Here is a 15,404-nt window from a genome sequence, read left to right on the forward strand (position 1 = left end):
CACCTCGGTTACCTACTTGATTTTTACATTGCAGGTACCTGCAATCACTGAAATCACCAGGTCCAGGTCATGATCATCATCTGACACCACACACCTTGCTAAAGAGAAACACGTTTTATGTGTGATATATGTTTGCACTTATTTAATATAATCTGCAAAGGATGTTATTAATGTCTCCTGTGGTCACCTTCCTTTTGGTTCTTTTTATGTTTTCTGGCAGCTGGTCAACTATGAAGAAACTCACTACAGTCACCCACTGACAGTATCTCTCAGCCAGTGCCCCCAGTCTGACATATTGGAAAAAGCAAGATTTAATGGCAAAAATTATATGTTGTCTGTGTGATTACAGATGATACATTTGAAGCCTTTATTGTCTCCATGACTTCTTGTTGATTTTCATTCAGAGCAAAACAAATAGCGTCATACCAGAGACTCACTGACTTTATTTTCTCCACTCTGTCCTTTATTAGCATTTCAATTTGTCAGTGGGACTAATACCCACACACACAAACAGGCCATTAGTGACGAGTGATTTTTTTGGGGCTGGATCTTGTGGGAAAACACAGGTTTCTCTCTCAGCCATCCTCCATTGTTGAGTTTGAACAAACGACATGACCACAGCAGCCCGAGTCGCACAATGACAGACAGCTTATTCAGCTACTTCATCTGTTGCAGCTCCCCAGGGACCAGGCTCAGATCTTTTCCCAGTGCTCCATCTCTCTCTTTCACTTACTCCTTCTCGCCCCTCTGGCTTTTCTTTCTCTTTGATTGTCCTTCTTTTCTGACTCAGTTAATATGAAAAACATGACTCCATCAATTTTTTGGCCATTTCTATGGATGTAACACACATACTGGCTGATTGAATCCCCACTTTGGGGGTTGGCATTTCCAAGTCAAAGGTGTTAAAGCAAGCCATATTTCTCATTCCTCCTCGAGAGCATTGTTTTTGTTTTTATTTAGCTTTTTGTCATTTCTCCCTTGGGGTTATAGCACTTGCAAAGAGAGCCATTCCTTCAGAGACACCAGCTCCCATCAGTGCCTTCTGGTCATTACTGGTGCATGGTGGGAACAGCTTGGCGAGGACAATGATTGGCTAGAACAATGAAACTGGGGGGCTAACACAAAGACACGCCCACCACACGATGGGAAAGAGCTGCGGAGGAAGCAGATGTTGCTACAGAGGACAAGCGGGAGGGGAGAGAGAGAGAGAGGGTGACACAGAGATGGCAGATGTCTCTCTCTCTCTCTCTCTCTCTCTCTCTCTCTCTCTCTCTCTCTCTCTCTCTCGATTTGTACTAAACTCTTTACCATCAGGTGAGAAGAGAAGACAGTTTTGCCTGATTCTGCTTCTCTGTTCGACAGGTTGTAGTCCAGATCACAGCAGCTTTGTCAAACTTTCTCATTCATCTACTGGTGTTGAGTCTCGTGTGTGATATTTCTCAAACAAAAGATCTGAATCACGCTGTTTCTATTGATCCTCCCAGATTTCTTCTCAACCCTTCCTCCTTTTGATTTCCCATGTACTTCATGTCCCAACCATGTTAACGTGTCATATATTGCAAACAGGTGATAAGTTACAATACAGGAAAAGCCTGAAGTAATAAAGGAGAAACGTAAGAAAGGGTGATGCTTCGTTCCAAAGCACAAGGTGTTGAGTATGAAAATGATGGGTGTGTTAGACAGTCCTCTTAGATGAATGGTGATCATCTCTCAGTGATGAGTATTTCAAACCAGCAGACTCACAGAGGTGCAGAATCTTCGGTTGTCTAACACCTCATGCCTAATGTTTATATTGTTTATTAACTTTATATTGTTACCTTACTGCATGAATTCTGTATCTGCTTGTTTCAACATTTAACAAACTTTCAGGTTCTGTGTGATAGAACAATGGATCCTGCAGAATGTAAGTGTATGGTCATTAGTGAGTTTTAGTTGATGTTTTCCTCTGAAGTTAAGCTTTGAGATTTCTCACCTGAAATGGCTCTGCAGCAGTCAGTGAGCTTCCTCTGTGAGTGGAGCAGTCGTCTTCCAGAGCAATGCTTTTTTAATGACGACTCGGCCAGACAAATGTGAGAAGCTCTGATCAAGCGTAATGCAAATTATGAGTCGTTAAAAGTGACTTGACAGTAAAGAGCAGCGGAGGAAACACAAGTCTAATCTTGCTACACAAAGTCAAAACTGTTGTTTTTATTAAATAGATTCATGTGGTTATTTTATTTTGCTGTACATCCTCTTGTATAACATTATGAATGACGACAAGGACTGGATTTGAACTGGCCTTAATTATTTTCCAATTTCATTTTGTTTCCAATGCTGTTAAATGAGAAATAAATATTATATATATATATATATATATATATATATATATATATATATCACACCTTATAGTTCACTCAGCAGGTGAGTTTAAATGAATGCAATTGAAATTACCTCATAAATTACTTTACACATTTTAAAGATGTTTTGCTGCTCGCTTTTTTCTCACTAATGTTTTCATTTTGACTCTTAAGTGCCCTCTTCATTTATCCCACTACTCTTATTCTTATGTTATTCTGTAATTCACTAAGTCTACACTCTCTCTGTTATTTAATTGAATTCAGGGGCAGAGTAAATTTGTTCTTCCCCACATGGAGGCAATTAGGGATCAACCCCACACCATTTACATTTATACAAGGTTGTCAGTTCATGGGAATACACTCCTCTCTTCAATATGCCCATTCATGAAGGCCAGACAAATTAGACTGCAATTTCACACGATAAAAATACTGATTCAACCCATGAAGACAAAAAAAAGCGAACAGCTGATGGGAACAGATCTCCCTGTGTTCTTTGACGCTGCCACGAGAGAAGAGTCATCACTTAAAATAAAATAAAATAACAATTTAGACATAACCAGTCTGCCAGATTTGATAGACAAAAAAAACTGGGATAGGACCAGGTCTGATCCGCTGAGACAACAGGTGGGGTGTAGATCTTGTAAAGTGTGCTGTGGGATGTAGCTGTGGTTAGGCACTGTGTCTGTGTGTATGCTCTTTGTTTTCATCTGTGTGGCGTGGATGTGTGGGAATGGACCTCGGTCTGACTTGTTGATTAATGGCCAGTGTGTGTATGTGTGAAACCGCTCCCGGTCCTGTTTCCATGCTAATGAGTACCAGCAGATGGGAGAGAGGAGGCAGGAGCAACAATGAACAACACACTAGCTGCCACACAACTTACGAAGACCTAACACAACCTCCTGTATCGGATGTATTTCTTCACAAACAAATACTTGTGTGTTGGATCATGTAAACATTTTTTGATCATGGCATGTTAGGATAAGACAAGACAAGATAAGATAAGATACGATGTAAAATAATGAAATAGAATAAGAAATCATATATCAGTATGTACATAGTATACACCTTTAACTGCAGAAAGTATTTAAGGGTACAGACAGGTACTTGAGTAAAGTGGCACCAGATGATTGCATGAGGATGAATAGTTTATCTTTGCATTATGTATAAAATAGTATATAAAGGTATTCCAGTGCTCTGAGAACGGAAGTCAGGGATGGCAAACACACAGGAACATTTCAATGTTGATTGTCCTTAAGAAAGTCTCTTACCATTTAATCATTCTCCTTTCTTGGTCCTTACAGACTGTTCCACTTGATAAACAAGGTTAATTTCCTCATTCAAATAAGTGCTTTTCTTTCCTGCATGTCACGTACAATAGTTTGGCTCAGTCCCAAATTCATACAACATTTCTCCTCCAAGGTTTGGTGTTGTTTGGATTAATAGTTATCTAATAAAAAATTCAAACAAAAAAGTTTTTAAAAAAAGTATATGTTATTATAATAGTATTTAAATGTCATATTTAAAAAAAATGAATAACAACTGAACTCGTGTTTAGTGGTTATTATCTATTTATTTGTACAAATCAGTGTATGATGTGGAAGACTTACATTTCTAGTCTACACCTCTGTTAAACAATGGGCGTCTTTGTTTTTTCCTAAATATAGTTATTTAAAACATATAAAAAAACAAATCAGATATGAAAGTATATCAGAAGCAATGCTTTATATGTTAAAACGTGTCTGAAGGGGATTTTTACTAAAATTTAAATTGAAACAGCTAAATATGTACACAATTTATTCTGCCTCTGTGTGGAATGAGCTGAGATATGATGGTGAAGAGAAGTGGGAGAGAAGGATTGAGAGAAGCATGGATTCATTTATTCATAATTCAGCTTTCGAATGTATGTGTATGTAAGCCTGTGTATATGATAATGTATTTGTGTATGTGTGTGTATGTGTGTATGTGTGTGTGTGTGTGTTTGTGTGTGTGTGCGTGTGTGTGCGTGCGTGTGTGTGTTTGTGTGACTTCCAGCCATGAGTAGCAGTCTAACCTTTAGACAATTCTCCCCGTAAATCTAGATAATGCTGTCACTGATTGGATACAAGACTCTGTGTGTATGTGTGTGTGTGTGTGTGTGTGTGTGTGTGTGTGTGTGTGTGTGTGTGTGTGTGTGTGTGTGTGTGTGTGTGTGTGTGTGTGTGTGTGTGTGTGTGTATTTGGGGAGTTCCTGTGTAGGGTTTCTGCAATACAACAGAAAACCGTGTCTCTCTCCTGGAGAACTTTTAAGTCTAGCTTTAATTTTCTCACACTTTCTCCAATCTTAGTGTCTTTTCAAACCTAATATTTTTCTAACGAAAGAAACAACACAAAAACTGCTATGAACTATAGGCATCAGCAGTATCATGCTACAAATGCAATTAAATGATGCTTCCCATTAAACAAGCCTCCATTACTAAATCAAAGTCAACTTGTTGCCATTTAAAACTGTCTCAGCGTTAACCTACATATAGCAGATAAAAACAAGCTCATTATGAATGACTGGGAGAAACACATGAGTTACAGTAGAGGACTGCTGACAAGAGGAACCTCTGCCAACACACACACTAATGACCCTGAGTCAAAAGAAAACACACTCACAAAGTGAGCTAAAAGCCAAACAAGTCATGACTCATAAAGTGCATGTACAGTTTGTGTGTGTGTGTGTGTGTGTGTGTGTGTGTGTGTGTGTGTGTGTGTGTGTGTGGGTGAGATGGAGAAAGTCCTGAAGAATTCTCTAAGTGCTGTAGTAGCTCTGAACAGGAAATGGATTCCCAGAGACGGGAAGTAACTTCGTGGAGAGAGGAAGTGTTTGCCAGCATCCGCCCTCTGTCTGCTGGATGGGGAAGGAAGGAGAGAGAAGGGAGTGTGTGCATGTGCGTGTGGTGTGTGTGTGTGTGTGTGTGTGTGTGTGTGTGTGTGTGTGTGTGTGTGTGTGTGTGTGTGTGTGTGTGTGTGTGTGTGTGTGTGTGTGTGTGTGTGTGTGTGTGTGTGTGCATGTGGGTTTCAATCAGAGAGTTGTTTTACGAAGAAGGGAGCGAGCAGAAGAGTGTGTTAGTGGGTGTGAGGAAGTTTCAAATGACCCATTCTAAATGAACAACACATCTCAACTGTTGTCATCAACAGGAGCGTTGCTTCCTCTGCTACTGCTGCTCTATAAACTAGTGAAGACTGAGTTTGCTGTTATGTATATAAGAAGATCTGATGTATTTTGTCGATTGTTTGATTGATTCTTTGTTTGTTGTGATCGACAGGAGAAGATAATGCGTTCACAAGCCCAAACACCTGTAATGTAAGGCCATAGTGACCTTAACCTTTGACCATCAAATTCTAATGTGATCATATTTGAGTCCATGTGAACGTTTGTACCAAAGTTGAAATAATTTGCTTGAGATTTTCTTCAAATATCATGTTCATAACAATGGGATGGATGGACGGACAACCTGAAAATATAACACCTGCTGTCAATGGCTGTTGTCGGCACGGAGGCATAACAAGGCTAAATAATCACTATAAGTAGACCTGACCTTTAACCCATCCAACACTTCGAGAGGATTTGTCCGACTGTGAGTCACTGAACGACTTCACTAATCTTCTTGTAGCTGAATGGGAGCAAACTTTCCCTGCAACCACTTCAGAAACATCCTGGAAAGACTGAAACCAAGAGATATTTAAACTTGACAAGATGAAAACTAAGAAAAATGAGGAGAAATGAAGGTGCCTGTGTTGAGGCATGCTGTTGTGAGGGAGGAAACTTTATGTAGTGTGTGTGGGTGTGTGCGTGTGGTTCTGTGTGTGTGTGTGTGTGTGGAGATAGCACTGGATGGACAGATGGTCCTTTGTGATTCCTGACACCTGCCAGCTGCTGCTCTGCTCCTCTTCACATCTTTTCCTCTTCTTCTCTCTTCTTTTCTCACCTCATCTATCCTTTTCTCTCTCCTCACCCACTCCTCCTTTCTCTGCTCTGTACCTCCTGCCCTTCCTTTCATTTTGTCTCTTTACATTTGGCCGTTATTCCCTGAAAGGATCAAACAGTTGGAGCAGGAGGCGCTGGATTCAGATCATCTGAAGGTCAGAGAGGGCTGTCAGGTGTCCCAGGACAAATTCACATTTACACAGTTTCTTCATCATTGACGTTTCTGAAAAAGTTTGCTTACATTAAATGTAGTCTGGAATTTAAAACTTCAGGTAAAGTTCTCTAATATTTTCTCATTAACATATGAAGTGTCCAATGTAACTGGATGTATTTAGCTGTACAGTAGTGGTTCCAAAAAATAAAGAGTGGGACAAAATGCAAGTTATAACAGCTACAGCGGCTGATGGTGAGAAAACTGACCAGAAGGTTTCAGGCTCAGAACCTTCACTGATGTAAATATACCACTGAAAAAGCTGCTTAGCGAAGCCCTATTTTTTAAGTAGGGTATATATTATTTGGTCTTTTGACTTTGTTTGACAGAGAGAGCAAAGGAGAGACAGGAAACAGGGTGAGAGAGATGGGAAATGACATGTAGGCCGGCCGAGAGTAACCTGGGACCTGCTGTCCCTCACCATTAAGCTATTCCGTCACCTGAGTAATAACTTATTTTACCTCCTATATACTAAAAGCTGCTGCATCTGAACACAAAATCGTTACTCATCATACTATCTGAGTACCAGCTAGGCAGGCCACTTCCTCACTAATGTGCTTATATCAGAAATGTTATAAACACGACCGTTTTATCTGTTTTTATGTTCTCATTAAACTCTGTGTTTTCAACCACCAAAAACCCATTTTTTGGATGAACTTGAAAACTATGTCTGTTGCTTCATCGTGGTGAGGGAAACAAATAAGCAGTACAAAAATGCTGAGGTTTGATAGTCATGTGATCATTTGTTCCGTTTTTGGAGAATCTGACTCGCTGGCACAGTCAGTTTTTTTTTTGTTCATGTTTGGTCTGTAAACAAGCAGCAATGCCACCAAAAGCCACAGAAAGACGCTTGACTGGAATCACACAGAGCTGCTGGCTGGTGTGTCGTGCTGCACATGCTCAATACCCAAACCCTCTCTGTGACTGGCAGGTCGCAAAATGATGATGATAAATTAGAAGAAATCCTAACTGTGGCTTATTTGGAGACTGAGTAGTCAGTAAGCAACAATAGACATATTCTTTTGTCCCTCCCTAGGGACAACAGATGTAAATCAGCATTCTTGCTAACTGGCACATTTACATTTGGTATTTCACACTAATGTTCATTAATGTACTCTATCAAATAAATCAACAAATAAATAACTAGATTGTCGCTCAGTAGAGTGCAGAGGCCCAACAGTCCCCTCATGAAATCACATTTAAATTCACTAGATCCAGATTTCTATTTGGATCTTCACCAGATTGCATCAGTCCTCTAAACATGCTTGTTGTAAGAAACATGACTCTTAAAAAAACAAAAAACAAACTTCATCTCACAATGTAAAAGACAGTGGCTCTGACCCCAGATCCAGATCCACACAAGAATTGTGTTGGTTCTTCACTGACCAATACCACATCCTTCTACCAAGTTTCATCCTTCCAGTAGTTTCTAATCTTGCCTACAAACTACAAACAAACAAACAGATAGTAGTGAAAACAGATGACATTTTGTGCACTTTTTCCACAGACAAAAACTGATCAGAAACACATTCAACTAAATGGCACAACAAAGCACATTGCTGAGGTGGTAAGTTATATTTCAGATAATTATACAGAAATATGATTTAGTTCATGTTCTTCTTATACCTTGGTTCTGGCAACACAACATATTAACATCACATCATGTTTAGACAAAAGAAACAAACATTGACAATATATTTGTTTATGAAGCAACAAGGACTTGCTATTGTTTCCTGCAAAGACACAACATATTACTTCTTTATTACATAATGTTTTCACACCCTCAGATACAAACATACATCAGGGCATCTGGAAACTTTTTGTAAGTGTGTGGTTCAAAATGTCAGGAGTCCACTTTGGGATTTCAGCAACAGAAAACGACAGGAGCTCTGGAGTGTGTTTTTTGCTGTTTGCTTCGATGTAGGTTCAAACCCCTCACAGCTGCTCAAGGTGAGGACATGTTCTCGCTTCCTTATTTGCTGGCGTCACAGGGGTCTGCGGTGGGAAGAAATGTCAGAAAGGGAAAGGACAGTGTGCTGCTGCTGTGTGTGTGTTGGTTTCCCTGCTGGGTAATACGTGGGTTTAAAAAAGTCAGAGCAAATTCCAGCCTGAGAAAACAATCCTGTCTGTCTGCCCCACTGTCACTCTCACCTCCTCTCTGTCTCTGTGTGGGACAGTCAGTCGCTCAGGACAGCTGGCTGGCTCAGCGTGGATGTATATCTGCGTACTTGTGTATCTGGGTTCATGTGTGTGTGTTTCTCTCCCTCTCTCTTTGTGTGTGTGTGTGTGATCCTATGAGGTCACAGGTCAAGCTGTGTTTCACAGAGAGCCACGTTGTTCCCCTCCCAACAGGAAGGGAGGGCACTGTCCATATGCTGTCTTCACTCACACACACACACACACACACACACGTATAGATTCACATGCTCACACACTATACTGGTTGGTCACAAATTCCAATAGGTACACATGTGAACTCACAACTACACAATTAGTATACTCACTATTTTACTCTGACACATACATAGCCACTGATCCTCAGATGTAAACTTCAATTAATTTTTAAACAAAAATACAGTTTTATATAATAATAATAAATAATAATAAATTGTTACTTATATAGCACCTTTAAAAGCAGAGTTTACAAAATGCTTTGACAGCAAAGCAAAAGGCAAATAAAAGAGAAACAAATAAATCTGGAGGAAACGTTAGCAACACTAGACGAATTCATAATACTTTTTCTCTCTAATTTGGATCCTAACTCACAGTCCACATGAAGCCAAAGATAACACTTTTCACAGGAAATGAAAACTAATGGAAAATGATAATTTACTACTTATGTTTCAAACAAACTGTACAGAACAGTGTATTGACAATTTACAATTTAATTTGAAGGGGATCAAAGTTGACTTAAGATCCAGATGTAGATCACATCTGAGCAAACGTCATCTACTGAGAAAGGCCCTGAACAGTGTTTAATAGTTCTGGATGTGCTGTTTGATCAGAAGCAGTTTGATTGAATCCTTCTGAGGCTTCACGTCTGATCTGTGTTTCATTCAAGCAAAGCAGAAAAACTTCCTGCTCTATCTGCTGCGATTCCTCATTTTAAATGTCAGTAGAGCACAGCTGTTGTCAGTAACCTGGATTTACAGTTTATTTTGTCTCATTACTTTTTTATCATAAAGTATTGAATTGATTATTGATGTTTCAGCAGCACAGTGTTTTAATGCAGTTGCAAATGTGTACATTTCCATTATTAGTGATCTTTTCTTATTATTTCTATTTGACCAACAGTCTGGACATATAAATGAACATCGAGATAAATATATCTTTAGTGCTATAAAGCTCAAAAAATCCTACTTCAGCTTTTGTTCGTTTTTATATTTTGCTTGATAATTGACTTTACTGATTGACTGCTGTTGAAAATAGCTGCAGATACATTTTCTGTTGATCAAACAATTATACTAACGGTCACTACTTTCAAAGCTAAATGAGAGAAATAGGAGAATATTTAGATATTCTCCTTTCATGATGGTGTTTTACTGTGGGCACATCTTGGTTTCACGTGTCAATAGCAGTTTTAGATCAGCAGCTGAGTGTGGACGCAGCCTCAGTGCTAAAGCTGTTTAGGACAGTAGCGTGAAACTTTGAGACTCTGCTGTAAAACGAAGACACTTTTCCTCCAATACCTTCTGTCTCTATTTTGTCTCTCCTCCCCTCAAATACAAACAAACCTGCTGTCACCTGTATGGCTCTCTCCTCTTCTCACTTCGCATTAATCTATTTTTGCCCCTTGACAGCAAACATGCAGTCACAGTGTGTGCAGCCAGCGTCATACAGCTGTGCTTGTGGTGTTGGAGAACGTCTTTTATTAGGCTTGAGACGATATCACACACACAAATTAGGAGGGAAGAGTTTATTTATTGTCTAGGCCCACACTCAGGACAGCTGTGTTCACACCGTCACACACGTATGAGGGTCTGAGCAGAAAATGACAACACATTGAGACATTTTTTAAAGTCTAGGTGCCAAATATCTACAATGAGAGAAATCTCTCACCAGAGAAACTGCTGGTGTTCTGCTGTTCTGACTTTTGTGCCTGTCACATCAAATTACAAGCAGTTAACAAAGATGTCCACTGCTGGTCCAGCCAAGAGTGAACAACTTCCAAGGACAAACAGTTCTTACACACACACACAAACACCATCTTCCTTATAAGAGATGGATTCGACTAGAAATTACACCAGTCGTCATGGTTGTATATTATACAGCGGGTACTACAAAGCATTTTTGCCTCTATTTATTTATTGTCCCATTATTTATTGTTTTACTTCTGTTCTCAATTTGCGGCATAACTAAGTAATAACTGCAGACTGACAAAAAAGTGTCATGATATAAAGCCTGCTTTATGTTTTATATTCAGACCTCACCAAGTTGAAGTCTACTATTAAAAACAGCTCTGTCGTGGAAACCACAGCAGTCCTTCAGGATTAGGTTTTGGAATAATAGTGCCAAGGCAGAAAGAAAAATAAGAAAAGGGAGAGCTTTGCCTTATTGTTCACAGCAGAATAAATTCTGTTTTTGTCGTTTTCACTTATTTCAAACATCCAAAAGCAAAACAAGTTCTCTTTGAAACTGAAATCAACATCAATTGAAGTACTTAAAATCTCTGTTGTTGGTATATATCGTTTGAAAATCTTATTTGTTTTCTGAAATTTTTATTTGATAAGTGTTCCTGGCGTCTCGAGGGGTGTTTATATATGAAATGTATGATTATTAGAACATTACAAAGAAATTATTACAAGCAAAATGCAGCCGCAGCCTGTGAGATCATTTATTTTCCCCACTGAAGTCATTCTGGACTAATCACCACATTAAAACACACACAAACAGAAACAATGACTTGTTCTCACGCCTCTCCATCTGGACTGACCATTCCTGCAGTCTATCACAACAGGCAGGTGGCGCACGCACACACAGACACACACACAGAGGAATGGTAAAACAAATGTTGACTATTTACACGGGAGCTGTTGTTGTTTATGTACTTTCTCTCCAATTGCAATTGTTTTTGTTGTGGCTTTAAATCTAACATCAATACAAATCACTGTTCCAGCTACAGATCATCATGATGGCAGTTTCCACCTTAAATTATATTATCATGATCGAAGCTACTTCAGGCCCAGTTACATCACTTGAACCTTAGATTCCTCATCAGTTAAAGTATTTTGACCAGCCTGATCATAGATCTGAACCTTTTCAAATGAAATGCATCAAATTGCACTGAGCAATATGACAAGTATTTATTGTAAAAAGCAGTGGTGGTCAAAGTCTGACCCATGTCATGATGAAACACACGTGTTCTTTTTATGTTGTAAAAAGAGTTAGGAAATATAAAATATTTTGAATCCTAATGTAAAGTTAAATTACAATATGCATTTGCTGCCCCCTACTGGTTCATGTTCACTTTATGTATAGCACACAGTAAGCTGAAAATGATCAACATAAAGAACTTTCAATATTTGTTATAAATGTAACATGGGTTTGTTATAGGACTACAACTAATGATTATTTCCATTTTGTATAAAATCTGCAGAAAGTCTAGAGAATCTAATTCACCGCGAGCCAGTGGCAGGTTGATGAGGCTTCTAACATGCGACAGACACAAAATCCGTGATTTCTGCAGCAGAATTAATACAATTTTATATGCATAGCCCATATTCAAATCCCAATTTGTCTCATTGGGCTTAACAAGATGGGACATCCTCTGTAGTTTACCCTCAACAGGAGTAAGGGACAACTACCAAAATCTATTCTTCAATTATTTCTGTTTAACATAGAACCCCAAATTGACTTCTGCAGTGCATGGGCTTGTTTGTGTAGAAAAGTACTTAATTTCATTATAAAAATTCTAAATAACTGGTAAATTATAAAAATAATTTAACAACTTTTACATACTTATTTCCATAACAAATGTACAATTAAACCAATGTCTCTTACTTTACATTTTTTAAATAAAATGTTTTTTTTCTCAGATATTGATCAAGAAGTATGATCACTTCAGCATGCACCGATTTGTCTGGCTCAGGTGTAGTAACCATAGACTGTATGGTAGTAACATGCCAAGAGCGCCCTCTGCTGTCCATCACTGCTGCTGTTCATTGTGGTGAAAACAATGTCAACAACCTTATGCAATCCTGAAAAATGTTAATAAAACAAACACCATCACCTTACTGTTACAAATAAAGTTAAGTAGATACAATTTGTTAAGAAGGTAGAGTTGTGCTGAACACAAATTACCATTTAATGTGGAGTTGACAATATTGTGTCATCTTTATAAGGCAGCAAAGATGAGAATAAGAGAAGGTACATAACAAACGTACCTGACTTTAAGGGAAAAGAAACAGCTTTACTGACACAAATACATCCATGTGTTTTATTATTTACGTTGCACTGCTGTTGTTCAAAAAAAGAGAATGAAAAACAACATTATTAAAGTTCTGGAGGAATATCGAGATATAAAACAAATTTGAGTTCAGTTCAGTGAGGTGCTTTCTTGTAGACCTCTGCGACGGCCTCTTGCAGGTTCTTTACCGACTCCATCACCAGTCGGAAACTTTCACTAAAGTTGCCGTTACCCTCCTTCACCCAGGCTGCCTGCAGCTCTCTGATCCAAGTCCGGAGACCATCCAGCTGCTTCTGCACCTCCTTCTGCTCCTCCAGCTCGGCCAGCAGCGCTTGTCTGGCGCAGACCTCTGCTTCATAGGTTCTCTGCATGTCTGTCAGGGACGACTCCAGCCTCAGCATGTCCTGGAACGAGAAGGACCACAGCCAAATCACAGCCAAATCACAGACAGATACAAACAGAACCTGATTTGGTGTGGATCCCAATCAGGAAGTGGATCAAGGTATTTCTATTATCACTTTCTTTAATATTGTGAGATCACACAGGAAATGGCATCTGAGGACATCACCATGGTTTGTTGGAAACTAGAACAAATTCTGTACAGTGTTCTGATACTTTAAAGACAAAACATTTCATCAATTAATCAAGAAAATTAACTATGAATGAAAATAACCATTATTTCCAGCCCTTATGTAGAGTACAATAGACACATGTGATATGAAAACCCAGGAATGTGATGTTTTATAACACTGCCGAGAAAAAGCTCCCATTAGAGAATGTTACCATCTACATTAGGTGAAAAGTGCACAAACTGTAGTCCTGTCCTTTTTCCCCTGAAGTGTTCAAATCTAGAAGGTGACTAACTTTTTAACTAAGTACAGTTAATAATTCAGGCAGTCAGGATGTGAAGACCCCAACACAAACTTTCTTACAACAGGAATAATGTAGATGTTCTGTCCTTTTTTCTGAAAGCCTTGGAGGGGTAGGTGAGTAGGGGATTGTATTTACAGATACTTTTCTTGGAACCTGAATTTGTGTATGTTCACCCGAAACTCCAAAAGTGATTTGTGGACTCAAACACAATTCACCCCTCCATCTGCACAGCGTTGAGTAGATAATGACCTAATTCTAATTTTTGGTTGAACTATCCCTTAACAGGTTCAGTGTGTAAGATTCAGGTGAGCCGGATCTATAAGCAGAAATGTAATACAATATAATCTTAGTGTTGTTATAAATATTGTCTTATCGTCTACATTGTAGATATTGTTGTTTTTCTTTACACCACTGAATGGGCTCACAATATTTACATCAGGAGCGGGTCCTCTCTACGGCGGCCGCCATGTATTTATGAAGATTTCTAAAGGTTTCTCTCATGTTTGACTATCACTAACATAACACACTGAACCTCCGAGATAAGATGTGTAATTGAACTGAACTTGAACAGTGACCACACGCATGAACCAGTGGCTTGTTGGCCCTCCTCCACCCACCTGGAGCCCCTGGGGGTACTTGTTGTGGCTCTGGTCCTCGGGCAGCAGCACGTTGGGGGGCACGGAGAAGCAGCGGGTCACCAGCAGCGCCTCCATCCGCTCGGACAGCTGCTTGAACCTCTCCTCCAGGAAGAGCTGCAGTCTGCGGCTGCACTCCCGGGCCCGGCCCCGCAGCTGCTCCTCCGCCGCTGCCGACTCGCCCTTACTCAACTGCCGCACACAGACCTGCTCCACCACGGGCAGGATGTCGTACATGCAGTCCTGGAACACGCTGCACACCCGCAGCATGCAGGTCTGCGGCGTGAAGCCGAAGAACTGAGCCTCGTAGAGTTTTAAAGTGTCCGGAGAGAGAGCGTCTGCTTCTCCGCTGACCTCCATGTTGCTGCTCGCTTCCCGCGCCATGTCAAACCACTTTGTTCTTCTGCCTCCTTCTGCTTATGACGTTCATGGGACAACACGGCGCATTACCGCCACCAGCCGGTATGGAGACCAACTCGAGAATAAAATGTCAGTTGGTTTTACGCCAACAACCTTTGCGGTTTTTATTTTCATTTTATAATAAAAAGGACTCTAGCTTCCAATTTGAATGAGAAGTTGGTTTAGTGTCAAACTGATAGGATTGCATTCATAAAACAGCTTAAATCGTTTCGTCTTCAGTTTTACACAATTCACATTTGATCAATCTTTATAAAACTGGATAATAGTTTAGTTTATATTTATATTGAGAACTATTTCGTGATGTAAATCGTTGAAAACAATAGATTTATTAGATCGACTGAACTGCACTGTTTTCAAACCGTTCGCTCATGACGTCAGGACGCAGGAGGCAGGTCGTGGACACTCCCCCTCGCTGGGAGGAAACTAGGCACATGCGCGGTACCGCTGCTTCCTGCTTCCTGCTCCGCTGCTTCTAGTGATGGCGGGATGAAGCTTCATGAAGCAGTGACGCTTTCCACCCAATTGGTGTGAAGCTTTGAATTGAATAAATGAATGAATCATGTTTGCGTTG

The 15,404-nt window shown here is 39.8% G+C and overlaps 1 protein-coding gene across 1 annotated transcript; it reads right to left on the reverse strand.

Moving 5' to 3' along the window:
• Positions 1-12,951: 12,951 nt before the first annotated feature.
• On the reverse strand, positions 12,952-14,797 carry mis12 (MIS12 kinetochore complex component). Its single transcript, XM_061068870.1, has 2 exons — positions 14,396-14,797; positions 12,952-13,309 (listed from the first exon to the last, which is right to left on the reverse strand). The coding sequence occupies exons 1-2, from the start codon at positions 14,795-14,797 to the stop codon at positions 13,040-13,042; spliced, it is 672 nt and encodes a 223-aa protein (XP_060924853.1). The 3' UTR covers positions 12,952-13,039.
• Positions 14,798-15,404: the final 607 nt, after the last annotated feature.

Source organism: Limanda limanda, chromosome 3 (assembly GCF_963576545.1).
Source record: "Limanda limanda chromosome 3, fLimLim1.1, whole genome shotgun sequence".
Classification (NCBI taxonomy): Eukaryota; Metazoa; Chordata; class Actinopteri; order Pleuronectiformes; family Pleuronectidae; genus Limanda; species Limanda limanda.

Bases quoted from the DNA above. Each gene is read 5' to 3' on its own strand.
- mis12 (XM_061068870.1), bottom strand. From the start codon at position 14,797: ATGGCGCGGGAAGCGAGCAGCAACATGGAGGTCAGCGGAGAAGCAGAC. The intron at 13,310-14,395 runs GTGGGTGGAGGA...TTCTCGTTCCAG, and splicing joins AGTACCCCCAGGGGCTCCAG to GACATGCTGAGGCTGGAGTC.